The 24,804-nt window shown below is 54.8% G+C and overlaps 2 protein-coding genes and 1 pseudogene across 3 annotated transcripts in view; 1 reads left to right on the top strand and 2 right to left on the bottom strand.

The window, feature by feature from the left end:
* PNMA6E (PNMA family member 6E) overlaps positions 1-2,943 on the bottom strand; it is a 9,739-nt gene extending 6,796 nt beyond the window's left edge. Inside the window, exon 1 of the mRNA XM_017340195.3 lies at positions 2,867-2,943. The gene's annotated coding sequence lies outside the window, so the exon portion shown is untranslated. The remainder of the gene's footprint in view (positions 1-2,866) is intronic.
* A 2,169-nt stretch (positions 2,944-5,112) lies between these two features.
* LOC127488382 (U2 spliceosomal RNA) lies at positions 5,113-5,223 on the bottom strand (annotated as a pseudogene).
* A 7,466-nt stretch (positions 5,224-12,689) lies between these two features.
* Positions 12,690-24,255, top strand: ZFP92 (ZFP92 zinc finger protein). Of its 2 annotated transcripts, none has more exons than XM_008253105.4 (5): positions 12,690-12,969; positions 18,791-18,844; positions 19,013-19,139; positions 19,687-19,791; positions 20,067-21,159. In XM_008253105.4, the coding sequence occupies exons 2-5, from the start codon at positions 18,812-18,814 to the stop codon at positions 21,008-21,010; spliced, it is 1,209 nt and encodes a 402-aa protein (XP_008251327.1). In that variant the 5' UTR covers positions 12,690-12,969; positions 18,791-18,811; the 3' UTR covers positions 21,011-21,159. The 2 variants fall into 2 exon arrangements, with proteins under 2 accessions (XP_008251327.1, XP_008251326.1); XM_008253104.4 differs by having other exon boundaries at positions 12,721-12,969; positions 18,233-18,844; positions 20,067-24,255.
* Positions 24,256-24,804: the final 549 nt, after the last annotated feature.

The raw sequence follows: 24,804 nt of genomic DNA on the forward strand, positions 1-24,804 counted from the left end.
AACTGACACCAATGAAATACAAAGGATCATAAGAAACTAACTATGGAGAACTATATGCTAATAAACTGGAAAACCTCTAAGAAATGGATAAATTCCTGGATACTTATAATCTATCAAGATTAAATCAAGGAGATATAGACAACCTAAACAGACTCATAAAAAGCAATGGGATTGAAGTAGTAACTGAAAGTCTTCCAGGGCTGGTGTTGTGGCGTAGAAGGTAAAGCCACTACCTATGATGCCAACATCCCATATGGGTGCCAGTTTGAGTCTCAGCTGATCCACTTCCCATAAAGCTCCCTACTAATGTGCCTAGGAAAGCAGCAGAAGATGACCCAAGCGCTTGGGCCTCTGCACCCATGTGGGAGATCCAGAGGAGGCGCCTGGCTCCTGGCTTCAGATCAGCTCAGCTCCGGCCATTCCAACAATTCAGGGAGTGAACCAGTGGATGGAAGATGTCCCTTTCTCTCTCTGCCTTTGCCTCTCTGTAACTTTGCCTTTCAAATAAATAAAAAAATCTTTTAAAAGGGTTATGCTACTATTGCTTTAATTAGCTGAGATTACTTCTGAATTTACTGTATATGGGTGAAATGGTAATTTTTCCATTCAATTATTGTTTACAGCCATTGTTTATATTCTCACTAAGCTAGGCTCTTTTTGTTTTTTACTTGTTAAACTTCTTATTTGGGGAAGCATTAAGCCTTTTATTGCAATGTAAATTTAAAATTTTATGTCAAAAACTAAAAAAAACACACACAGAAAGGGAGAAGAAAGGAGAATGAGAAAGGGAGAGAGATAGGGAGGAAGAGATCTTATGTTCCAATGTATGGCCTATCTATGTTCCTAGAATTGTATTTACAAACCATGTTGAATCTGTTAAAAACTAATTAACATTTTTAAAACCAAAAAAGCAGGAAAAGTAACATTTATATTTGCTGTGTCCACAGTTCATTTTTTATCACTGATTTCCTCTCTTATCACTACTATTTCGTCATTTGAGTCATTTTGCATTTTCAATTTCTACAAATGGACTGTTCAGTCTTTGATCTATGCCTTTCTTCTTATCTAATATAAGCATTTAATGCAACAAATTCTCTGGTTGCCTCTGTAGTCTCTCGACACTAATTTTTGGCAAGTTGTATGTTTTGCTTGTTGTACTATATAGTTTTTATAAGTTTCTTAAGTCCCCCTGCAATTTCTCCTTTGACCCGTGGATTTCCAAATACTTTGACATCATGACTAATTTCAAATCTTCTTCCACTGTGATTAGAGAGCTTGCGTCAAAATGCAATCTTTTTAAAATTTATGAAGAGATCTTATGTTCCAATGTATGGCCTATCTAAGTGGATGTACAATATGCTCCAGTAATAAACCGGTATTTTCTTAAGACTAAGGCATTGCCGTCTCCCACCACGGCAACCCGTCACCACCCCGCACCAGGGCGCCCTAGAACCTCTGCAGTCTAACCGAAGCGGGCAGAGTCTGACACCGCTCCCGCCTTCTGCTGGAGCGGCTGAGGGCGCTCTCGGGGTCACCTACACCCCTACACCCGGGGCAGTCAGGCCGACGCCCTTTCCGCACCCACAAGTCCCTCAGCCGTTGTTCCCCTTCCAGCGTAGCTAGCTCCCGGCACCCCATAACCGTCCCATCCCACGCTGCACCCCCCAGCGCGCCTCCCAATGCACGTGCCGTCTGGCCCCAGGAAGCAGTGCGCTCCCGCAGACTTGGATGACTGCATCTCCTCTGGGACCTCCCCAAACCACCGAGCACGTGCCCACCACCACGCCGCGCTCCCCACACCTGGAACCAGTACCCGCCCCTATCGCCCTCCCAAGCTGGGCTCGCTCAGCTCCCGCACTCCCCAACCCCCCACCCAACCACCCGCTGCGATCCGTCTGCCACGCCCAGCCCACCCCCCACCCCGACGCCTGCAGCCTGGCGTCCTCCGCCGTCTTCGCTCACGCGCACCGCGGCCTGTGGGGCACCTGGCCCAGTCTGACTGTGCCCACCCACGAGCCCTAGCGTTTGCGCCTATGGCGGCCATGGCGTCCTCTCCTCAAAAGCGGACCGCCTCGGGGAGCCCTTCCTTTCGGGACTCCCCACGCCGCAGCCATATCCCTCCGTTTATCAACGGGCGCCCCAAAACTGGTGCCCTTCCCCGCCCCCAGTTCCCGGCCCAGACGCTCGGCCGCTAAGCGTGTTTTCCCGCCACAACCCAGCCCCCTAGGCGGCCAGTGGCCCGCACACCGTCCCAGACCCTCCACACTTGGCCAGGAGCTTCACTCTCCCGCCCCTTCACAAAGCGCCCCCTTCCCCTGAGCCGACAGCCAGTGGCCAGAGCTCCCGTCTAGCGGCACCACGCTTCTGCGAGCTGTCCTCTCAGTCCTTCCTCTTCCTCTGGGCCCAAGTCCTGTCAGCAAGGCCCCAGGGCTGGGAGCTCTCCGGTCTGTCCACCCCCACAGCCCCGCTACCAAAACCAAGCACGAAACACCCTGCACCTACTCCCCCAGCCCCCACTCGTGCCCTACCCATGCAGCCAAGATGCTCCATTGGAGTCCCAGAGCAACCCTGGGCTCCAGTGGAGTTGCTGGCTGTCCACTCACCTTCTAAACTCCGCACACAACCCCGCAGTCCACTTAGAAGGGCCTCAAGAACTCGCCTCAGTCACACAGGCCAGGAACGGCGTCAGTCGCCCAACACCTCTGCGCTAACAGTCGCCTGGGCTCCCAGAAACCCCTGGTTCTCCCAACAACCTCAGGCAAATCGCAGAGAAAGTTCTCGGTACCTCTCCACAAGCAAATGATTGGATCAGCAGAACACGTAATGAGCCGCCCGCAGCACTCAAGTATAAATGGTAAAGACTCACTGTAACAAGCCTGGGAGCTTCCAAGAACACCAAGCACACGATTGGTCTTCCACCAGTGAAATGGCCTACCAACAGTCTCGTGGCGTTGGGGGCCTAAATTTGCAGAAGGAGGGGCGGGTGTTGTGCTTTAGCGGGTTAAGTCGCTGCCTGCCACGCCGTGACCGCGTATGAGTAATTCATATTCCAGCCACAATATGTCCAATCCACCTCCCTATTACTATGCCTGCAAAGCAGTAGTGCGACCATTTGGGAACGGAATGAACCAGTAGGTGGAAGATTTCTCTCTCTCTCTCTCTCTCTCTCTCTGCCTCCCTCTCTCCGCCTCTCTCTATAACTCTGCCTTTCAAATAATCTTTTGCAAATAAAATGTTTGCTCTCCATTATCATTGATAATCTCGCAAACATATTCTACATTTTTACTGGTTTTTAATTGTATCAATTGCTGAGGCATAAATATTAAAACTTCCAACTATAATTGTAGAAATACTTATTTCTGTCTTTATTCTGGTAACTTTTGTTTCATGTATTTGGAAGCTCTGTTTTTGAATGGAAAACCAATATTTTCATGTGTTCCTGATTAATTGACCCTTATTTTATTTCTACATTTTAAGTCTTTATATTTAAATTCAATCTCTTGTAGATAGCAAAAGTCCTGCTTTTTTTTTCATCCATTCTGACAATCTCTGCTTCTCAATTGGAATGTTTAGCTCATTTACATTGAATGTAATTTTTACATGATTAGATTTCAGTCTATTATTTTATTGACAGTCATATCCATTTTTATTCCTATGTTCATCCTTTCCTCCCTAGGTTAATCAAATTTTAATTTATTTATTGCCTATTTACCAATGCCACTTTGAATTGTGAATAGGTGTTACAATATATGTTGCATATATTTTCACTCTTTTCCTATGATTTGTATTGCACTATTTCACATAAATATAAAAACCTGTCCATTGTACACATTCATTCCCCCTGCATCCCATCCTCTATGCTGTGGTTGTTATATATTGTATATCTACATATGTTGTAAACCCTAAAATACACTATTAATTTAAATTTTTACTTTAAATTGTTATAATGTATTATGAAGAAATTAACATGAATATTATTTAATATTAATATGGTATTCTTCATTTCTACCCAAAAATCAATATTTCCCTTTTTCTTAGACTGAAATATTACCTTTACTATTTCTTTTAGTGAAGACCTCTTAAAAATTCTTTTAGCTACATCTATCTCAAAATGTTCTTATTTTAGTTTCATTCTTGAAAAAATTTCCCTGGATGCAGATATAGACTTCCGGGTAGAAAACGTTTTCTTTCAGCACTTTAATAAAGGCCACTGTCCCTTGTCTTTCATTGTTTCTGCTGAGAACTCAATGGATCATCTTATTAGTGTCCTGGTATCTGTAGTGTTTGATTTTACTCTGATTTCAACAGCTCCTCTTTGTCCCCTGCTCTCAGAACTCTGCCCGCAGCGTCTGCCTGTCGCTTCTCCCTGCACTTGGCCTTCTCAGGGGTTCACGGAGCTTCTTGAGTCTGTAAATCCCATCGACCTCCATACCCTGGACGATTCAATCACTCTTTCTCCAATAGACTTTCTTCTTCCCCACTCTTCTCCACGCACGTGGGATTGCATATGCACGTTTGTGAAACCTTTTTATGTTGTTCCACAGAATACTGTGGTTCTGTTGCTTTCATATTTTAGAAAAATCTTTTGTACTCTCAGTTTTTCACAATAGATCATTTCTACTTATTTATATTCAGGTTTATGACTTTCTCCTTTTTTGTCTACAATCTGCTATTAAGACCATACCATGAAATTTTCGCTTCATACACTATATTTTTCAGTTCTAGAATTTAGAATTGGATAGTTTCAATAGTTTTCCCTTCTTACATTTCCTATTTGTAAAAATTCATTATGAGACAGGACAGTTATTACATAGCAGGTAAAGCCGCTGTGTACGATGCTGGCATTGCATATGGGCAGCTGCGTTCATGTCCCAGCTGCTCCACTTTGATCCAGCCCCCTGCTAATGTACTTGGGAAAGCAACAGAGGATGGTTGAGGTGCTTCCGCCTGTACACCCATGTGGGAGACCCAGAGGAAGTTCCTGGCTCCTGGTTTCAGTTTGGCCCAGCCCTGGCAGTTGTAGTCATTTGAGTAGTGAACCAGTGGGTGAAAGATATCTCCCACCCCTCTCTCTCTCCCTCCCTCCCTTCCTCTCTCTTTCTCTCACTCTCCTGTGACTCTGCCTTTCAAATAGAATAAATGTTTTTTAAAAAATTCATTATTAAACTGATAAGAACAGATACTACACTTGATCTTAGCCAAAAGGGGCCATCAAACAAGGAGGTACCTTTCTCTGAAGGGAGGAGTGAACCTCCACTTTGACTATAACCTTGTCTGAATAAGATCGAAGTCGGTGAACTCAAAAAGCTTCCATAGCCTTGGCAACTTATGACTAGAGCCTAGGGAGATTACTGATGCCATAAACAAGAGTGTCGATTTGTTAAGTCAACAACAGGAGTCACTGTGCACTTACTCCTCATGTAGGATCTCTGTCCTTAATGTGTTGTTCAGTGTGAATTAATGCTATAACTAGTACTGAAACAGTATTTTACACTTTGTGTTTCTGTGTGGGTGCAAATTGATGAAATCTTTACTTAATATATACTAAATTGATCTTCTGTATATAAAGATAATTGAAAATGAATCTTGATGTGAATGGAATGGGAGAGGGGGCAGCAGTTGGGAGGGTTGCGGGCAGGAGGGAAGTTATGGGGGCAAAAAGCCACTGTAATCCATAAGCTGTACTTTGGAAATTTATATTTGCTAAATAAAAGTTTAAAAAATTCATTATTAGCATGATTTATATCCATATTTTATTTTTAATTATGTATTTATTTATTTATTTTTATTTGAAAATCAAGGAGATATAGACAAAGACAAAGAGAGCCCTTATATCTGTTTGTTGGCTTCCAAATACCTACAACAGTGAGGGCTGGGTCAGGCCAAAGCCAGGAGCCCAGAAATCAATCCAGGTCTCCTATGGGGGTTGCAGAGAACAACCACTTGAACTATCACTTGCTGCCTACTAGAACCAGGCACTTTTGATATGGAATGTGGACATTCTAAGAAGTTTCCTTTTTGTGTATTTGTTTGAAAGGCAGAGTTACAGAGAGAGAGAGAGATCTTCCATCCACTGGTTCACTCCTCAAATGACCACAACAGCCACAGCTAGGCCAATCTGAAGCCAGGAGCCAGGAGCCTCCTTTGGGTCTCCCACGTGGGTGCAAGGACCCAAATACCTGGGCCACTTCCACTGCTTTCCCAGGTGCATTAGCAGAGGACTGGATCAGAAGTGGAGCTGGCAGGATTCAAACCAGAGCCCATATAGAATGCTGGTACTACAGGTGGCGGCTTTACCTGCTACACCACAGCATTGGCCCTTCAAGTGGTGTCTTAATCACTGCACCAAGCTCCTGCCTCCTTAAGCACATTCTAAAACAGTGCAAAATACAATATCAGGATCATGCAAGGGTTGACATCCATTCAACGCTTTTTTTCTCCTGGTGGTGGTTGGGGTGGGGGGGGAACAGACATTTTCTTATTTCTCCGAATAAGTTAGTACTATATTATCCCAGACATCATCAATAATTAGTTCTAGGCAGGCGCTGTGGCTCACTTGGCTAATCCTCCGCCTACGGCACCGGTACCCTGGGTTCCAGTCCTGACTGGGGTGCCGGATTCTGTCCCGGTTGCCCCTCTTCCAGGCCAGCTCTCTGCTGTGGCCAGGGAGTGCAGTGGAGGATGGCCCAAGTGCTTGGGCCCTGCACCCCATGGGAGACCAGGAGAAGCACCTGGCTCTTGGCTTCGGATCGGCGCGGTGCGCCAGCTGTAGTGACCATTTGGGGGATGAACCAATGGAAAAGGAAGACCTCTCTCTCTCTCTCTCTCTCTCTCACTGTCTAACTCTGCCTGTCAAAAAAAATAATAATAATTAGTTCTAGTGGCTCTGGCTAGTTTTGGGAGTTCTCACGGTACTCTAGGCCCAAGGGATATAACCACCAACCATAGGTTAGCACCTTGGGTGTCTCTCTCTTCCTTTTGTCTCTCTGCCTCTCTCCCTCTCTCTTCTCCCCTTCACCATTCTCTTTCTCACTCTCCCATGGTCAGTGTCCCTGTGGGGATCTTTGCTGTGGGCAGCTCTGTAGAGAGACTCATGTGGGGGAGGAAATGATTCCCTTAAAAGCCAACAACATCTGGGGCCAGCGCTGTGGAGTAGCTCATAGAGCAGCGCCTGCAGTGCTGGCTTCCCATATGGGCACCAGTTCTAGTCCTGGCTGCTCCACTTCCAATCCAGCTCTCTGCTATGGCCTGGGAAAGCAATAGAAGATGGCCCAAGTGCTTGGGCCCCTGCACCCACGTGGGAGACCCAGAAGAAGCTCCTGGCTCCTGGCTCTGGATTGGCACAGCTCCAGCCATTGTGGCCAATTGGGGAGTGAACCAGCAGATGGAAGACCTCTCCTCTCTTTCTCTCTCTCTCTCTCTCTCTCTCTCTCTCTCTCTGCCTCTCTGTAAGTCTGCCTTTCAAATAAATAAATACATCTTAAAAACAAAAAAACTGAGCCAGCATCCAGGTCAGTGAGCTTGTGGCTCCCTCAGCCCCAGCCATGTCTTCAGAGCCTGCAGCCCTGGGTGACAGTTTGGCAGTCACCCTGTGAACCACGCTAAGCCAGAACTTTCCAGCCAAACTACAGGGGGTAGTTGGTTAGACAACTCACACTGTAATAGTCCCTTCGGGCATACGAGCTTCCAGCAGGACCAAAAATTTCCCCGCAAGGCCACTCTCTGAGAAGCACCGTTTCAGTAAATGGCACCAAAAGTCACCCACAGAGAGACCATCGGGTGGCACTTGAGGTTGTGTCATCCATCCGATAGGCAACAGGGAGCCTCCGAGCATTCCTAACCAATAACGAACCAGCAGTTTAAAGGCAGGCTGGGTAAGAGGAGCCCATGAACCACTGCCAGGGTGTGGGGGGGCGGGGATGCTGGCTGGGCACTAAGAAGCGAGCAAAGGGTAAGTGGTGTCGCTGAGCTGGCCCAGGGAGGGGCACTTCAGGCACCAGCAGCTCAGATGGCATCTGCAGAGACTGGTCCCTCGCAGCTCTTAGTGGCGCCCAGCAAAAACACACTGGTTGATGGAGGTGCAAAGGGAACAGCCACGGGGCACCCCACCCGCATCTCGGGAGGGTGGGGGAAGCCAGCTTGGGTGCTTTGCAGAGAGGAGCAAGGGTCCCGTCCCCCGCGGCTCCCACCCATGACGAGGCACAGACCCTGCAGGACTCCACACGCTGCCTCCAGTGCCCCAGCTGCCACAGCTCCTCGGGAAACAGGTGGCACTGCCCCTGCCGCTGCCAGCCTACCCAGCTGGGGTCCGTGCTTCTCCCATCGCAGGCCTCAGAGTAACTCAGCAGTGGGCGCAGCTGTCTGGCCATGTGCCTGTGGCCCGGCTGCGAGGGAAGCCAGGAGAATGCACACCTGACATTCTTCACTCCTCTTTTGGAAGGTGGGCTACACAGCAGGTGAGCGACCTGCATGAGCAAAGGTCCTGGGGCTGAAAGGGACTTAGTGAGAGCTGGACTAAAAGATGGCTGATGTGGCTCAAAGAGAGATGGAGAGAGGGAGAGAGAGAGAGAGAGAGAGAGAGAGAGAGAGAGAGAGAGAGTATGATTCATGTACTGAAGCTTGAGAGACCAGATGGTGTAGTGACTGACATGATCGCCTATTTGAACAAATGAATGTTGTACTTACTGTCATATATACGAATACTTGTGCTTTTCTTTCCTTGGCCTTTTCAGGGAGAAATTGTGTGAGGGTCTGGGTGGATGCAGGGAAGACTGGCGAGGGGCAGTTAAGGGGCCGCTTCATGAGCACAGCCCCCTCACCATGATGGCAGCATCACAGAGTAGATGGGCATGACGGAAAGTGCAGCGTGAGCAAGGGGGCTTCCTTTCCCTGAAGAGGGGCCTCAGGCAGAGCACTGCTCGGGGGCACAGTCCCGAGTTCACCTGTGCCTGTGGCTCTGGAAGCAGCTAGCGGAGATGGCAATAAGGCAGCCCAAGCACAAAGGCCAGGAACTTGGAGGAGAGGTCTGCCCTCGGTGCGGTATCGGCGCACCATGCAGAGTTTCAGGGGAGCCAAGAACAACTCCACTCACAGACATGCCTCACTGGACCAGGGCACAGGCAAGCAGCAGCCTGGCTCCAAGTCGGCCTGAGGCTGGGCGGCTCAGGACAGCTTGGCAGTGCTGGATAGCTCTCTGGGTCCTCACCATTGATGATCCTCCCGGCTGTGTCCCCGTCACCTGCAGGAGGACTGGACCTTGCTGACTGCCCTCCCAACAGCAATTCTCCCCTCCTTCCTTGCCAAGGGGACCTTCTTTTTGTCCAAGTGTTTGTCCCTCCCCCAAGCGCCTCAGGCTTTCATAGCCCCCTTGCCACTCCCTGAATCCCTGAGCAGTGCAAGCAACACTGCACATAGCGTTCCCGGGGCCACTGTCAGTGGGTGGGTCTGAGCCACGGACTCCGACTCTGCCACACAGAAATTCTCTTTCCCCGGGCAGGAGCAGGGAGCACACGGTCGGCCTGACACTAATAGCCCCTCACCCACCTCCAGGGGGCAGCCGGAATCCAATGGCCGGAGTGGCCGGTGGGAAGACGTCGTCTCCTGTACAGCAGTGAGGCAGCTGGGGAGAGGGGTGTGCCGGGGACGGCTGGGGTCACAGGGGGAAGGAGGGCTTGGTGAAGGCAGTTTCGGGACATCCTGGGAAGGACAGTGAAGGGTAACGATAGCCACACCAATGACGGACAGCAGAGGGAAAGGGACAGCTTCCCTCCGGAAACTGCAGGGAGCAGAGACCCTGCAGCGCGCACAGGAGGTACACAGCCACCTCCTGGTGCCGCTGCCTGCTGGCCTGCAGCTCCGAGGAGTGAGGATGGCTCCTTCCCACCACCCAGGCAGGACGCTACCAACCCCCACTGGCCCCCCAGGCCTCAGAGGGCTCGGGGTGGGGGTGGGGGGAAGCACCAGGAATGGGCCACTTGCTTCTCAGAGCCAAGTGCCAGGTCAAGGAGCAGCCCATGTGACCTGGGGCAATGCCAAGTGCTGCTCCCCCACAGCCACTGTCTCCAGGGACTGCGGCTTGGACAGTCCCTTCCTCTGCCTGATCCAGAAACTGCTCACCCCATCCAGCCCCACGGCCTGTCCCCACACGAGCGCCCAGTGCGTGCCGATGCCCTCAGTCAGTGCTGGTGGCTGTCCATGGCCCCACACCAGCTCTCGGGGGCTCCCTCACTTCCCTCAGTGGGCTGGGCCTTACCCTGGCTCCTCCTCCAGCTGCTCCCTGCTAAGGCCCCTGGCCAGGTGGCTTCAATGGGTGCCTTGCTGCCCACTGGCCCGCGAGGGCCCTGGCTGTGGCACAGAGGGCAGCACCTGGCCCGGAAAGCGCCTGTTCCCCTGGACCCCAGCAACCCGTCAGCAGCCAACCTCAGACAAGAGGGGAACAGACATGGAGGGCAGCCCTCATGAGCAGAACAACACAGGGCGGTCCCCTCACCCCGTCCCTACTCTTCCTCCCCACTTTCTACATGTGGGTTTGCCATTCAAGAGACTCCTCCCCGGGGGGGATTGGCAGGGGCTGGGAGCTGGCCTGGGTAGCTGGGGGCATCCCTGTGGGTCCCCAGGCTGTGCACGCCGCTGCCCTGCCCTAACTGGGGCAGGCAAGGGACCCAGCCTGGGCTTGCTGCCCGCGAGGACCTGTCCCCAACTCTCGGAGAAGGTTCCAGGGCCCAGCAGGCAGGTGGTGGAGAAAGGTGGCCAGAGATGGCCAGGCCTGATGCTGTGGTGCCCACGGTGGCTTGTGGACCCCCACTCTCTCAGGCCTGGCGTGTGTCTGAAATTCTTCCTAATAGAGTGTGGAAAATTCTGGAAGGGGGGTTTCTCCATCCTGGAGCCACTGGTTTGGCCCTGTCGCCCGGGCCCCGAGCTAGGTTGGCCAGGGATCTTCAGAGCTCCACAGAGAAGCCCCCACGGGCAGGAGGCTGGGCCCCGGCGGCCAGAGACGGCAGGTGCGGGGAGCACTCCCGGCCCGGCCTGAGGCCCCTCCCCCAGCTCCCACGGAGGGCGGCTGCTCCGCTCTCGGGTGCTGCCGGGCCGGGGCTGCCCCCGCCACCAGCCCACAAGAGCAAGGTGCAGGTGCAGCGTCCCAGCCCCCTCCCCTGAGGGTGCAGGTCCTGGGGCAGCCCCCACAGATGAGCACAAACCCAGTGGCTCTCAACAACAGGAGTGTGGGCGTCCAGGCCTGGGGGCCAGAGCCCAAAGTCGGGGTGCCAGCTCCTCCTGGTAGCTCTGGGTGTCCCCATGCCTGCGTCACCCCGCCTCTGGCTCCATCTGCCCGGGGCCCTGTCTCCTGCCTGTCTCCTGGGAGGGCGCCTGTCATGGATGCCCACCTGGATGATGTCGTACGGTCTGCTCGCCACGTCCTTCATTGAAGAGCCCTTTCGCCTACAAAGCACAGACCCGAACCAGCGCCCAGGTTTAGTGTAGGATGTACCTCGGTGGGGGCACCGTCCACCCCACCACATCTCACTCAGCCCAGGCCTATCCAGCCCGCACTCCAAGGAGGGAACAAACGTGGGCCTCGAGAGGGCTACTGCTGCAGCGTAGCGGGCAAAGCCACCGCCTGCCATGCCTGCATCCCACATGGGCGCCAGTTCGAGTCCCGGCTGCTCCACTTCCAATCCAGCTCTCTGCTATGGCCTGGGAAAGCAGTGGAAGATGGTCCAAGTGCTTGGGGCCCTGCATCCACGTGGGAGACCTGGAGGAAGCTCCTGGCTCCTGGCTTCTGTCTGGCTCAGCCCTGGCCAGTGCAGTCACCTGGCGAGTGAACCAGCAGATGGAAGACCCCCCGCCCCGGTCTGTAAGTGTAACTTTCAAATACATAAATAAATCTTAAAAAGCAAAAAGAAACCCTGGGCCTCAGGACACAGAACTGGGGGCCCTGGGGTCCGCCTTGGGCCCTGTGACCGTTATCTGTGCTCACAGAGGTGGGGGCAGCTCTGCCCCAGACCTGGGCAGGACAGCTGCTGTACTGGAGCACTGGTTGCCCGTGGCTGGAGGGCAGTAACCCCAGCTCTGGTTTCCTGAGGCAGGGACAGCCCCGAGACCAGGCCAGGAGGTGCCCAGCGGGCGCCCTATTCCTAACAGCCTGGCTGCGGCGGAGGGCTGGGTCGGGGGTTTGCTGCTTTCGCTTTGCTGCTTGTCTTTCGCAGGTTTTCCGATGCTCCTAAGTTTTCCTCAAGGGCCCCACAAGTGTCCGTCAGCCCTGGTTCAACCCCAGTTTCACCCGAGGACCATGACCTGTGGCAAAACGGGACACTGATGTCCACTCTGCATGGAGAGTGTCTGCCTCCCATCTCCATGCATCGGTCTCCCCAAGTTCCCCACCCCCATTTTCTGGGTGACCATAACCTGGCCACTTTCTGGTAGCTTCCCCGCAGAGGCTCATGGTCCCCAGAGAAACGGACAGATGAAGGTGCGGGCTCAGCACCCGGGACTCTGGCCCCTCCCCCTGCGTCCTCCGAACCTCAGGGCGCTGATCCCCGAGGCCCGACGCCTCCCAGCAGCCCACATGGGAAGCGAAAGTGCCCTAGGGTAAGCGAGGAGTCTGGCCAGACGCCCCTGTGGGGAAGGAGCGGGCCAGCCGCCCTCCCACCGCACCGCGCATGCTCCTTGCCCCCCCCCCCCCCCCGGCCGCCGCCGCCGCCGCGCTCCCCGAGTCCAGTTCCCACTCCGCCGTCGCCTGGGCCCCGCCCGCTCCCAGTCCAGCTTGTCGCGGGACAAACAGACAGCGGGGCAACACGGGCCTCCTAAGCAGCGGCCAGCGCCAGGGTGGAGACCTGGCCAGAAGCCCCACCCCACTCCACCCCGCCTCCTGCGGACGTCGTTCCGGAGGGCTTCTCGGAGGCGGCGGCCTTGATCGGGCCTGCCAGGGGGCGGGAGGGGAGGCCTACAGCCCCGGCCATCGGTGAAGCCCAGGTACGCCCCCACGAAGTAGGGTTGCCGGGGGAACGGATTGGGACCATCTCGGCGGGGGTTGTGGAAGGTGGGGACAGGTGACAAGGAGGGCAAGGGAGCAGCCGCGGCAGGGGACAGTCGAGGTCGCCCCTGGAGGCGGCAGAGCACTGACAGAGTGCCAAGGCTGCTGGGTCAGCCTGGGTGGGGTGGGCGCCTGGGTTTTGCCCTTATCTCTCTGGTTGATTTTCAGCGGCTGGGCTAGGGCTGGTCGAAGAGCATCCGGCCACTCCTCTGCCTGATAAGTCTGGATTTTACCCGTCCGGGTGTGGAAACACCAGCCACACCTACACCATGAGGTCGTGGCACTGTTATCCAAGAACACCGGGCCAGCTGATCACAGCCACCATCCCAGAGGAGCCCCAGATTGTGCTCCTGCAGTAATGGGTGGGGAGAGTGTTGACAAGTGACAGCACCAGGGAAGGTGGGCGAGGGGGAGAGAGGGAATGGAAGTCGGGTGGAAAGTTTGAGTAGTGTGAGCAGACTGTCTCATTTGAAAAAGAGGGCGAGCTCAGAAAAAGCCATGTGGGTGGCAAAGGACCCGCCCCGCCAGCCCGGAGGATCACTTTTCCAGGTCAGCCCTGCCTCCACAGGGGGTGACACCTGGAAAGCCATTGACAGGGGAGCTGCTCTGTGCAGGCTCCAGGGAGGCACAGGGTGGGAGTGACAGCGCGCCCAGGCCTGACTTCAGCTCTGGCTCCCTCAGATCTCCCTCCCTGGCTGCACCACCAGATGGGTAGCAGGTGACAAGGACCTCAGGCCTGGGAAAGCTGGTGGGACAGAGAGGGGGCAGTCAGGGTCTTGAGCTGCTGGACCCCAGAGAAGTTCCACCAGGAAGGAAGAAACCTCACCAAAGTGGCCCCGCCAGGCTCTCCTCGTGGATGCAAAAGCCCAAATTCCTGATGCAACATCAGTGACGTTACTGGATGCTTTTTCTGCATGTTTGCCTGGCTTTTTCTTTTTCTGGGGAAGCCGTGCCATCTAGTGGACACCTGCTGGGATGGCACAGAAGGCTGCAGTTTCGCTGCAGTTCACCATCTGTCTCTCTCGGTCCTGTCTTATCTTTCCCTCAGTGTGGCCGCCTGGCTCACTCAGTCTCCCTGCGCGCGGCGGTGGAGGAGTCACTCACGCTGTGCCACGATGCCTCCTGCGGAGACCTCCAAAGTGCATATTGAGCCTGCGGTTGTGGTGGCTAAATAAATAAATAAATAGGCTTATGCTGTTTTCCAAAATGATCATTTTATTCTAGATTGAAAACACATAGAATTCCCTAGAACCTTTCTTCACCCCACACGTGAAGCCAATACCCATCAGCAGTTTCTCCCCAGTCTGCTGTGCCCTAGCCCCTGGCAAGCACCGATCTGCTTCCAGACACTGTGGACCGGCCTGTTCTGGACACGTCCTATGTTTGATACAGTGTACCAGTTTTTTGGCTGGCACAGCATGCACCTGCCAATGGAGCACCCTTACCATTGGACAAGACGAAAAGCGGAATTCTTTGCTGCCTGCAGCCCTGCAAGAGAGGAGGCTATGAGGCGGGGCACACGGGGGCCACGCCCAGGGGTGGGGCGGGGCCCAACGAGGGGCCTGGAGCTGGAGGGGCACTCTGCAGATGGCCTGTGGCTAAGGTGGCCGGGGTTCTCAGGTGCTTGCAGGTGGGCTCCAGAGTATAGCGACTGTGCCCAAGGGTCTGGCTCCTGGCCCCAGAGTGTGGTGGGCCAAGGAGAAGTGCAGTCTGGGGAAGGGATTCAGCAGACTGGCCAGCACAGCTTCAAAACTGGGTGGAGACGGCTGTTGTGAAATAGCGTGTTACATCACAGCTGTGCAGTCACGCGCCATGTGGCCTTCCGAGTGTGTCTGCCTTTCTTCACTTACCACAGTGTCCTTGGGGTCGCGTACGCTGTGACACGTGTGCGGGACAAACAGTACTGCGTACAGGCACCATATTTGCTTTCTCTTGTCATCCATCGGTTGATGGCCACTCGGGTTGCTTCCACGTGTGGTTCATCCTTTCTTCTGCTTCTGCTGTTTTTATGTCTGCACTGAAATGTCTTCAAGTATGTTGCCGGCTGTCTCCTCCACAAATGCTTCCATATGCATGTCTTTAAAAGGCCATTTTCTGGCCGGCGCCGTGGCTCACTAGGCTAATCCTCCGCCTTGCGGCGCCGGCACACTGGGTTCTAGTCCCGGTCGGGGCACCGGATTCTGTCCCGGTTGCCCCTCTTCCAGGCCAGCTCTCTGCTGTGGCAGGATGGCCCAAATGCTTGGGCCCTGCACCCCATGGGAGACCAGGAGAAGCACCTGGCTCCTGCCATCGGATCAGTGCGGTGCGCTGGCTGCAGCGCGCCAGCCGCGGCGGCCATTGGAGGGTGAACCAACTGCAAAAGGAAGACCTTTCTCTCTGTCTCTCTCTCTCACTGTCCACTCTGCCTGTCAAAAAAAAAAAAGGCCATTTTCTTCCATCATCTGCCTAAGTCCCCGAGCACGTGCGATCCCCTGCAGTCCTCAGGGCTGGGGAACGTGTGACCCGCCAGCCGTGGAAGACCACAAAACCATTTGGTCTGGCCCTGCCAAGGCCAGTACAGGCAGGACTTGCGATTCAGTAAACTGACGGCCGGCTAATGTTGAAGTTGCTCATTTTGTATGGCCTGTGTATGAAGTGCTAGATAGCCAAATGGCCTCCGGCAGGAAAAAGGTCCACAGCCTTCATCTGCCATGGTTTAAATATGGTTGCCGGGTGAGCCCCACAGTCCATGCATGTTGCAGGCCTGCTCCTCTGTGTGGCGCTCTTGGGGAGGTCCTTACGGGACCCTGAGTGAGTTCTCTAAGGAGTGAGAGTTACTGATCTCTGGTTTCCTGTCCGGCTCCCGCACATGTGCCCGAGCCTACCCTGGGCTGCTTCCTGGTGGCGTCAAACTGGTGCCTTTGTCCCCACAACCCTTGAGGAATGTCACTTGGCAAGAGTGCTTCTCACCACTCCCACTGCCAACAGCAAACACTCAGAGGAGATGTCGCAGTCACCCTCAGGCTGTCACCTAAAGCTTCCAGTAGTGTCGTTCCACCTTGAAAGGAGCCTTTTGTTCCTCATGACTGAAAACTGTCATCAGAAGCAGCACAGATGTCGCAGGTACTAAGGCGTTGTGGCAGCTGTTGAGACACCGCCTGGTAGGTCCCCAGGCCTCATCATGGTGCCTAGGTCTCCCCGCCTAGCAAACAAAATAAAGAACGTAAGCCCCAGGTGAATACCGTAGCTGTGCCTATGCTCGGAGAGTCCCACCCCTCACTCGCTCTCTGTCCTCCCTCCCTCCTCTTTCCCACTGTCTTTCGCCTCACTCTCTGTTCCCACTTCTCTCTCTGCTGCACCCTACCCTCTGTGCCCCCTCTTCCACTCTGCCCCACCCCCTGGCTCTCTGTCACCCGTTCTCTCTCTGTCCCCATCTTTCTGTCCCTACCGGCTCTCTGCCCCCCATCTGTTCCCCCTTTCTCTGTCACCCCTCCTCTGTTTTTCTCCCTCCCTCTGTCTTCTCCATCTCTGTCCCAGCCCCTCTCTATCCTCCATCACCCCTTCTCCCTCTCCCCCCCTCTCTCTGTCTCTCTCTCTCTCTCTCTCCTCGCCCCCTTGCCTCTCTCTGTTCCCCTCCCTACCTCTCTGTAACCTGCTGTCTCTGCCCCCCCCCGTCTCCCACTGTCTGTCTCTGTTCCTTTCTCTTTTTCCCCCCTCAACTCTCTGTCCCTCCTCTCTATGACCCCCCTTTCTCTTTGTTCCCCCTTCTCTCTGCACCACTTTCTCCGTTTGCCCCATCCCTTGTTTCTCTCTGTCCCCCTCTCTCTCTTGGTCCCCACCCTGTCTCTGTGCCCCCCATCATGTCCCTCTTTCTGTCCCATCATTCTCTGTCACCCTTCTCTCTGCGTCCCCCTCTCTGTACCCTCAGCAACTTGGCTGGTCCCCTTCTCTCTGTCCCCTCTTCATGTCCCCTCTCCTGCCTCCCTCTCTCTGTCCCTCCTCTCTCTTCCCTCTGTTCTCCCCCTCCACCCCCCCCATTTCTACAATCTCTCGGCTCCCTTGTTCTCTCCCTTCTCTCCCTCACTCTGCGTCCACCTCTCTCTGGCCTCCCCCTCTCTTTCTTCCCCCCTGTGTCTTTCCTTGCTCTGTACCCTCATCTCTTCTCCCTCTCTGTCCCCACCCTCTCTCTCTTCAGCCCCTTTTCTCCCTGTCCCAACCATCTCCCTCCCTGTAGCCCCCTCTTTATATCTGTCCCCATTCTGTCTAGGTCACCTTCTCTCTCTCCATACCCCCTCTCCCTGTTCTATCTTTCTGTCCCCCTCCCTGTTTGTCATCTTCCCCCTCTCTATTCCCACTCTCCCCCTCTCTATTCCCACTTTGATCTCTGTCCTTGCCCTCTCTCTCTCTCTGAACCCCCTCTATTTCTCTCCCTGTCTCACCTTCTATCCCTCTGTGTTTCACTCTCCTCACTCTCCCAACCTTTCTGTCCCTAATCTCTCCCTGTACCCTCTCTCTCTGTCTTCATTCTCCCTCTCTGTCTTTCCCCTACCATTTCTGTCTCACCACTCCGTCCCCACTTTTTTTTAAAGATTTATTTATTTATTTAAAAGAATTACACAGAGAGAGAGGGGCCTTTCATCCGCTGGTTCACTCCCCAATTGGCTGTAATGGCAGGAGCTGAGCTGATCCGAAGCCAGGAGCCAGGAGCTTTTTCCAGGTCTCCCTTGCGGGTGCAGGAAACCAAGGACTTGGGCATCTTACCCAGGCCATAGCAGAGAGCTGGGTCGGAAGTGGAGCAGCCAAGACTCAAATGGGCTCCCATATGGAATGCTGACACTGCAGGTGGCAGCTTTACCCGCTACATCATAGCGGCGGCCCTGTCTCCACTTTTGTCTCTCTATGCCCCCTCTGTCTGTCCCCCTGCCTGTCCCCTATCTCTGTCCTGCCATTTTTCTTTGTTCTTCCACCTTCTATGTTCCCGTATCTCTCTCTTTCCTCTTCTCTGTCCTCCACTCTGCTTCCTTCTGTGTATCCCCATGTCTGTGTGCCCCCTCCACCTGTCCCCCTCTTTCTGTCTCCTCTTCTCTCCATCCACCCTCTCTGTCCCCAAGTCCCCTCTGTGTCCGCTTTCCATCCCCGCCTCCTGTTCACACCCTCTCTCTCTCTGCACTCCATCCACCACACAGCCCTCCTTCTCTCGCTTTCCCTTCTTTCTCCCTGCAGAAAACAGTTTGTCAAAGCACCCTCCAGCTGCTGCCTGGCGCACCTGCTCCTCTGCCTGGGACTTCCATGTTGCACTCTCCAGACAGATAGGAATAACATCTGCCTGCCCAGCTGGCTCCTGGCCATGAGAACTGACATGGAGAAGCACGCGGCCCTGGTGACTGCTGGCCCTTGTGCCCATTGCGTGCTGTCTGTGCTCGTGCTGTGAGAGTGACTCTCCCTGTGCCCACAAGGCCCTGCCAGTGCCTACATCTTTGACTTGTGGCCTCCAGACCTGGGAGAGAATCCATGGATGCTGCTTTAAGGACCCCAGGGGGCATTTCCAGAAAGGAAGCAGCAGGTGGCGCCTGTGCTCCGTGGGGTGTCTGGGGTCCTGAGTCCACGGGCCTCCCCGGGAAAGCCCCCTCGCTCTCTCCCTGCTCAGTGTCCCCTTGCAGGCGACAGGTGGACAGGAAAGACTAACCAAGCTTGTGCGACATGTCACCAGTGGCTCCCGAGCAGCCAGGAGCTGCCCCCGGCTGGACTCGTCTCACCTGGGGCTCTGTACACTTTCCCTAGTGTCTTGGTGGCTCCCTGGCGATGGCGGCCATCCTGTTGCCCACGAGGTCCAAGGTGAGTGGGTGGCCCTGGCACGGCCTGCCCCCTAAGCTGGCTCCTCCCGCAGCCCACCCACTGCCGTGCACCCTGCCCCGCCAGGTTTTCTTGCCGTCGCCTCCTCCTGGGACCTGGGGAGCAGAATCCCCCTGCCATCACTGGATGACTGGATGTGGCTTCTCTTAGGTACCGGTATCTTTTGAGGACGTGTCTGTGTACTTCACAAAGACAGAATGGAAGCTTCTAGACCTCAGCCAGAGGCTGCTGTACAAGCGGGTGATGCTGGAGAACTACAGTCATCTGGTGTCACTGGGTGCGTGTCCCCAATCTCCCACCTTTATGACCCTGTGACCAGAGGCGACCCTGCCAATTCAAAGGCAAAGCCAGGATTCGCCGGCTTGGAAGCCAGCCCACGCCGAGGTCTTTCCAAACATCTCCCTTGCTGCTGCCCCAGGCTTGACAGCTGAACATGGCTCCCTTTCCTCTCCTAGAGCCTCCACTGAAATCTCACCCCATGGGAGACCAGCTGCTTCTGCTGGCTTCTTCCTGACCCTCACCGGGTAGCTGTGGGGCTCCAAAGACAGTTCTGGAATCGTGAGCTTTGAGAGCTCCCGGCTATTGGCATGTCGGCAGGCATTCCCTAGGCCACGCCCCCCCGCCCCCCGCCACCACCACCCCCCCCCGTGCCCTTCTTCCATGACCTCCCTGCAGGCCAAGCAGCAGCATGGCTACCCTTGGCCTTCCTCTGGGACCCTTGCCGGTGGCACTTTGTGGCGGATTCTTTGTTATCCGGGTTGAGCAGTGACTCCGTGCCCTTAGCCACAATGCTCCTGACTCCCTGCTTCGTTTCTCACGAACAGGATTTGCCTTCTGCAAGCCTCACGTAGTGTCCCAGCTGGAGCGAGGAAAGGGGCCCTGGGTGTCAGACTTCCCCCGGCTGGGGGACCCCGCAGGACTGCGTGCAGGTGAGTGAGGGGTGCTCGGCGGTTTCTGTTGGTGGAGCGCAAAGTGGAGGAGGGTGGGAAATTCTCTCCACTGGTCGATGTCCCGCCCTGGGAGCCCCCGGCATAGTGCCATCCCCTGTGTTCACTGTGCACCTGCTCTGTGGGCATCTAGGGGCATCTGGCGCTCTCCCCCAGGGTCCTGCACTGCTGCTCCTAGCTCCCCGGTCTTGGCCTGAGGGTGAAGAAGCATAGCGCCCTCAGTAGAGACCCAGGGAGGGGTGGCATTGTCCTTACAGGTGACAGGGGAACCAACAAGATGCCGAAGGCAGGGCAGGAACATTCTGGAAGAGAACTCCCCATAACAGACCTTCCAGCTGGCAAGGAGAGTCACGCCTTGGGGACAGCAGCCCAAAGAGGCCCTCAGGGCTTAGGGCAGAACCTGGCCCCGAGGCCACAGCTGCCCAAGGGCGCCGAGAAGCGCTACCCGTGCCAGCAGTGCGGGAAGTCTTTCAGCCGCAGCTCCAACCTCATCAAGCACCGGGTCGTCCACAGCGGCGAGAAGCCCTACGCGTGCCCGGACTGCGGCAGGCTGTTCCAGCGCAGCCTCGCGCTGCTGGAGCACACGCGCGTGCACAGCGGCGAGAAGCCGTTCGCGTGCCCGGACTGCGGCAAGACGTTCACGCGCAGCTCCAACCTCATCAAGCACCAGGTGATCCACAGCGGCGAGAAGCCGTTCGCGTGCCCCGAGTGCGGCAAGCTGTTCCGGCGCAGCTTCGCGCTGCTGGAGCACGCGCGGGTGCACAGCGGCGAGCGGCCCTACGCGTGCCCCGAGTGCGGCAAGGCCTTCCGCCGCAGCTCCAACCTCATCGAGCACCAGCGCACGCACAGCGGCCGCAAGCCCTACGCCTGCCGCCAGTGCGACAAGGCTTTCAAGGGCGTGTCGCAGCTCATCCACCACCAGCGCAGCCACAGCGGCGGCAGGCCCTTCGCGTGCGTCCAGTGTGGCAAGGCCTTCCGCGGCCGCTCGGGCCTCAGCCAGCACCGGCGGACGCACAGCGGCGAGAAGCCCTACGAGTGCAGCGAGTGCGGCAAGGCGTTTGGCCGCCGGGCCAACCTCTTCAAGCACCAGGCAGTGCACAGCGGCCCAGCTCGTGGCCAGGCCTCAGCGGCCGCCGGCACTACAAACAGCCACGCACGCGTGAGCCCTGCGGCTCGGCCCCCGCGGCCTCGGCGCAGCTGAACCGCGGCGGCGCACCCCTGGAGGCGGCGACAAGCCTGCGCGGGTGGCCCCCGGCGCCCTGCTGCCGCGAGGGCTAGTCGCTGCCCGGCCGCCACCAGCAAAGCTCAGGGTCCCGCCTTGAGGCCCAGAAACTGGGCAACGACCCAAAACGTGAGCAAGACCCCGTGCGCCCGGGGCAGGCACCGCTGTGCGGCACAGGTGAGCATGCAGTAGGGGCCGTGCCAGCAGAGCTGGGTCCAGGCGCTGCCCAGTGCTCAGGGCCCTCAGGGGCAGAACTGCCTGCTGGCCCGGGGCAGGGAGCTGCAGGAGCTCAGGCCCACTGGGTTCCTTGGAGTTGAGAAATGGCCTCACCCTACAAAGCGCTGGGGTTTCCCAGGATTTGCCACTAAAAGCACTTTAATCCTTTCAGAGGTTATAAATGCAGAGGGCTGGGAACTTTAGCTGCTGCAGAACTTCTAGGTGATGGGGTCCTCCCGACCCCGGGCAGGCTCGGCACAGGGGTGTGCTCTGACTTGCGGTGGTTGTGGGCAACAGCTGGCTCAGGAGACTGGCTCCTGGGCTCTGGAAGCTTCTCTTGAGGAGAGGAGCCCTTTGCCAGCGGTCCCTCACGGTGCTGGTTTCGCTGTCCCCCCTGCTCAACATGCCCCCAACTCGCCCACTGCAACCTTCCGAACCCCAGACCCCACCAGCAGAGGCCAGCCTGCCCCCACCCCCACCCCACCAGTGCCTTCCTTGTGGCTGGTGACAGGAGGAGAGCAAGACGGGTTAGGAATTTGCACTAAGCAGGCCCCGAAAGCAAATCGTGCATGGCCATTTTTGGCATGTCGGAAGGGTTGGCCTACTTTGAGTGTTTTTGTATTCAGGGCTGATAATGTATGTTGGAAGCAGATTTTTTGCATATGAGACTGTCAGGGAGTCACTCCTTAAATGAAAAGCTGCCCCCAACCCTCTGAGAAGACCTCAGGAGGAAGGGAGCAGCCCCAGGGCGGGCCCTTCAAATGGCACTTTACTGCAAGCTGTAGCCCGAGGAGACCTGCTGGCAGGTCCCGGCCTGTCCCCGAGCCCCATGCTCTCCCCAGAGTCCTGGCCCTGAGCGTTGGGTGAGCTGCCCGGTTCCTTTCAGCCCTCTGCACTCCCAGGGGAAGGGGCTCTGTCATACAGAGAGGGCCCCAAAGGCAGGCAGGGCGAGGGGTGGCAGGGGGCACCCCTGAGATCTCCCAAGAGGAGCTTACACTCTGTCTCAGGACACTGCTCAGAGCTCCGATCACTAAGACAACTCCAGAAATTTTAGACACACACACACACACACACACACATTTTTACCTAAATTATCTTATGGAAAGTTCTAGAGCTTTTGTCTCTTTCAGTGCACCCCTGCCCCTTTATTCTAGGATTGCCTTCTTGTCTGTTGTGTTCGGCCTTGCATCCTGAACCCTGGCTGCAGACCGTGGTCCCCAAGGCCTTACCATGAGGCAATCCAGAGTATCTGCAACTTTGGGTTTTCCGTGGGAAAAATCTTTGAAGTCCCGGGTGAGGTGACTGGGCAATTGGGGTTTGTCTGAGACACAGACCGTCAGGGCCAGGGCTAGCAGGGATGCAGGAAGTACTCTGGTAGGTGACGGCCTGGGTTCCTCCAAGTCAGAAAGTCACCAAATCTTATTAGGTCGTGGCTCACGGCCGTTGGTTGTCCTGTATAAGCTAGCTTTGTTTCCAGGAAGTGCCTTTTTTCACCTCAGAAAGCACCCCGCCCCCAGCGCTTCCCGAGGTGAATGACATTGGAAATGCCAGCGCATCTTTTTGTTTGCCGGCTCTGGCTTGGCCTCGTTTAGCTGCTCTTAATGAGGCTCGTGCCGCAGGGTAGCTACAGGTGGCATTTTGTTGGTCCTTTGAAACTCTGCACACTTGTCAAGAGCTGGAGCAGTCTCTCCGTGCAACTGGTAAACCGGCCTGCCGAAGTCATTATTTAAACTGAGCAGATAGGCAGCTGGGACCAGGAAGGGCGGCTAGGCTGCTCCTGCATGTTCCTGAACCAAGTGCACATCAGTCTCCTGAGAAACACAGGCTAACTTCCAGTTGTTTCTTGAGAGACTGATTTCAGGCAAGACAGCAGCATCCACACTGGCCACCGTGGGTACAGGGCGGAAGGCAGCATTCCAGACCGGAAGTGGAGGTTGAGGGACTTCTTGCAGTGACGGGGCCATGGACAAGTTTGAGTTGGGACAGCCTGGGGAAGAAGGGAGGGCGTGGCGTGTTCATTCCAGGTCAAGAGGTCAATGAAAACTGCAGTGTGGAGAGCCTGGGGTGTAACCCGCCAAAGATCTGGAACCCAACAACTCTGAAACGTGAAAGATCCTAACAGTGAGGACAGAAAGTTAATGTGAATGATAATTGCTGTAGCATTTGAGTGTGCACATTCAGGTCCACCCGTTTTGTGCACTGTAGACATCTAGATGGTTCTGATGCCCCTGAGGTGGCGATGTGTGTGCCCACAGTACACAATGACACAGTGTGAGAGGGGATGGCTTTGACGCCAGGGGCCCCAACATTCCTCAGGAGTACCCTAGCCATGCTTTTGGTACCTGCCCTAATGTGTGTCTCTGACATCACCAAACGGGCCCTCCAGGATTCCTGGACAGCTTCTCTGAAGGTTCAAGGCCTTGGACCCTCAAGGGGGTACAGTGTCTCCTTTTGTACTCAAGAAGCCCCACAGTTAGTCCTTCTCCAGCACCTGGGAACATTCAGGCAGAAAACTAAGGCTGTCCGAAGATTTGAGGTGACTGGATTTTTGTTTATCTTCTGTTAACAGCTCTATGTAGGTACAAAAGGTACATGATAAATTCCACATCTTTCATGTATACAATTGCATGAGCTTTGCCACGTGTGTATACCTGTGAAACAACCCACCCAATCAAGATGGAAAACATAGCCATTGTCCCTAAAAGTGGCCTCCACTCCCAGGAAGCCCTCCTTCCTGCCCCTCCCTGCCCCTAGCCCCACAATAACTGCCCCCAGTTGCTTGCCCTGTAGCTTAATTTGTGTCAGTAGACTCAGCCAGTGTGTGTGTGTGGCCTCTCACTCAGCACAGCTGTCTGGAGGTTCATCCTGGTGCCGGTGGGATGTCAGTACTGTGTGCTTATCGCTCAGTAGCATCCCATCAGATGCGTGGACCACAATGCCTGCTGGATGCTGTTGCTACACATTGAGGTTTCTAGTCATGACAAATAAAGCTGCTGTGAACATCGGTAGACAAGTTTCTATGTTCTCATTTCTTGCGGATTTATAGCTGGCAGTGCACTTGCTGGGTCATGTTTAACTGCCCAACTGTTGTCTAAAGGTGTTGCGTCACTTTGTGGTCCCAGTTTCTTCCAGTCTGCTTATTGTCTGTCTTTCTGGTTCTCACTATTCTGGGAGGTGTGAGGTGATCTCTCACTGTGGTTTTGCTTGGCAGTTCCATGATGAAGTGTCTGTTCAAACTCCTTGCTCATTTTTAATTATGTTGTTTGTCTTATTACTAAATTTGAAGAGTTATAGACGCAGCCACTTTGTATTTTGCAAATATCTTCTTCCAAATATCTCCTTGCCTTTGCATTTTCCCACCAGTGTCCTGTGAAGAGCAGAAGTTGTAATATCTTGATGAAGTCCAAATGATGGATTTTAAAAGTTTATATTTTATGCAAACTCACATCACTAAGAGCTTACCCTATTTTTTCTTAGGGAAGTTTTATAGATTCCACTCTTACATGTAAATTTATGATCTATTTTGTGTGTGGTGTGGGGCAAATTCACAATTTCTT

Source organism: Oryctolagus cuniculus, chromosome X, assembly GCF_964237555.1.
Source record: "Oryctolagus cuniculus chromosome X, mOryCun1.1, whole genome shotgun sequence".
In the NCBI taxonomy this organism is placed as follows: domain Eukaryota; kingdom Metazoa; phylum Chordata; class Mammalia; order Lagomorpha; family Leporidae; genus Oryctolagus; species Oryctolagus cuniculus.

Coding starts and splice junctions, on each gene's coding strand:
- ZFP92 (XM_008253105.4), top strand. CDS start 18,812: ATGGCGGCCATCCTGTTGCCCACGAGGTCCAAG. Junction 18,845..19,012: donor TGTTGCCCACGAGGTCCAAG/GTGAGTGGGTGG, acceptor GGCTTCTCTTAG/GTACCGGTATCTTTTGAGGA. Junction 19,140..19,686: donor CAGTCATCTGGTGTCACTGG/GTGCGTGTCCCC, acceptor TCTCACGAACAG/GATTTGCCTTCTGCAAGCCT.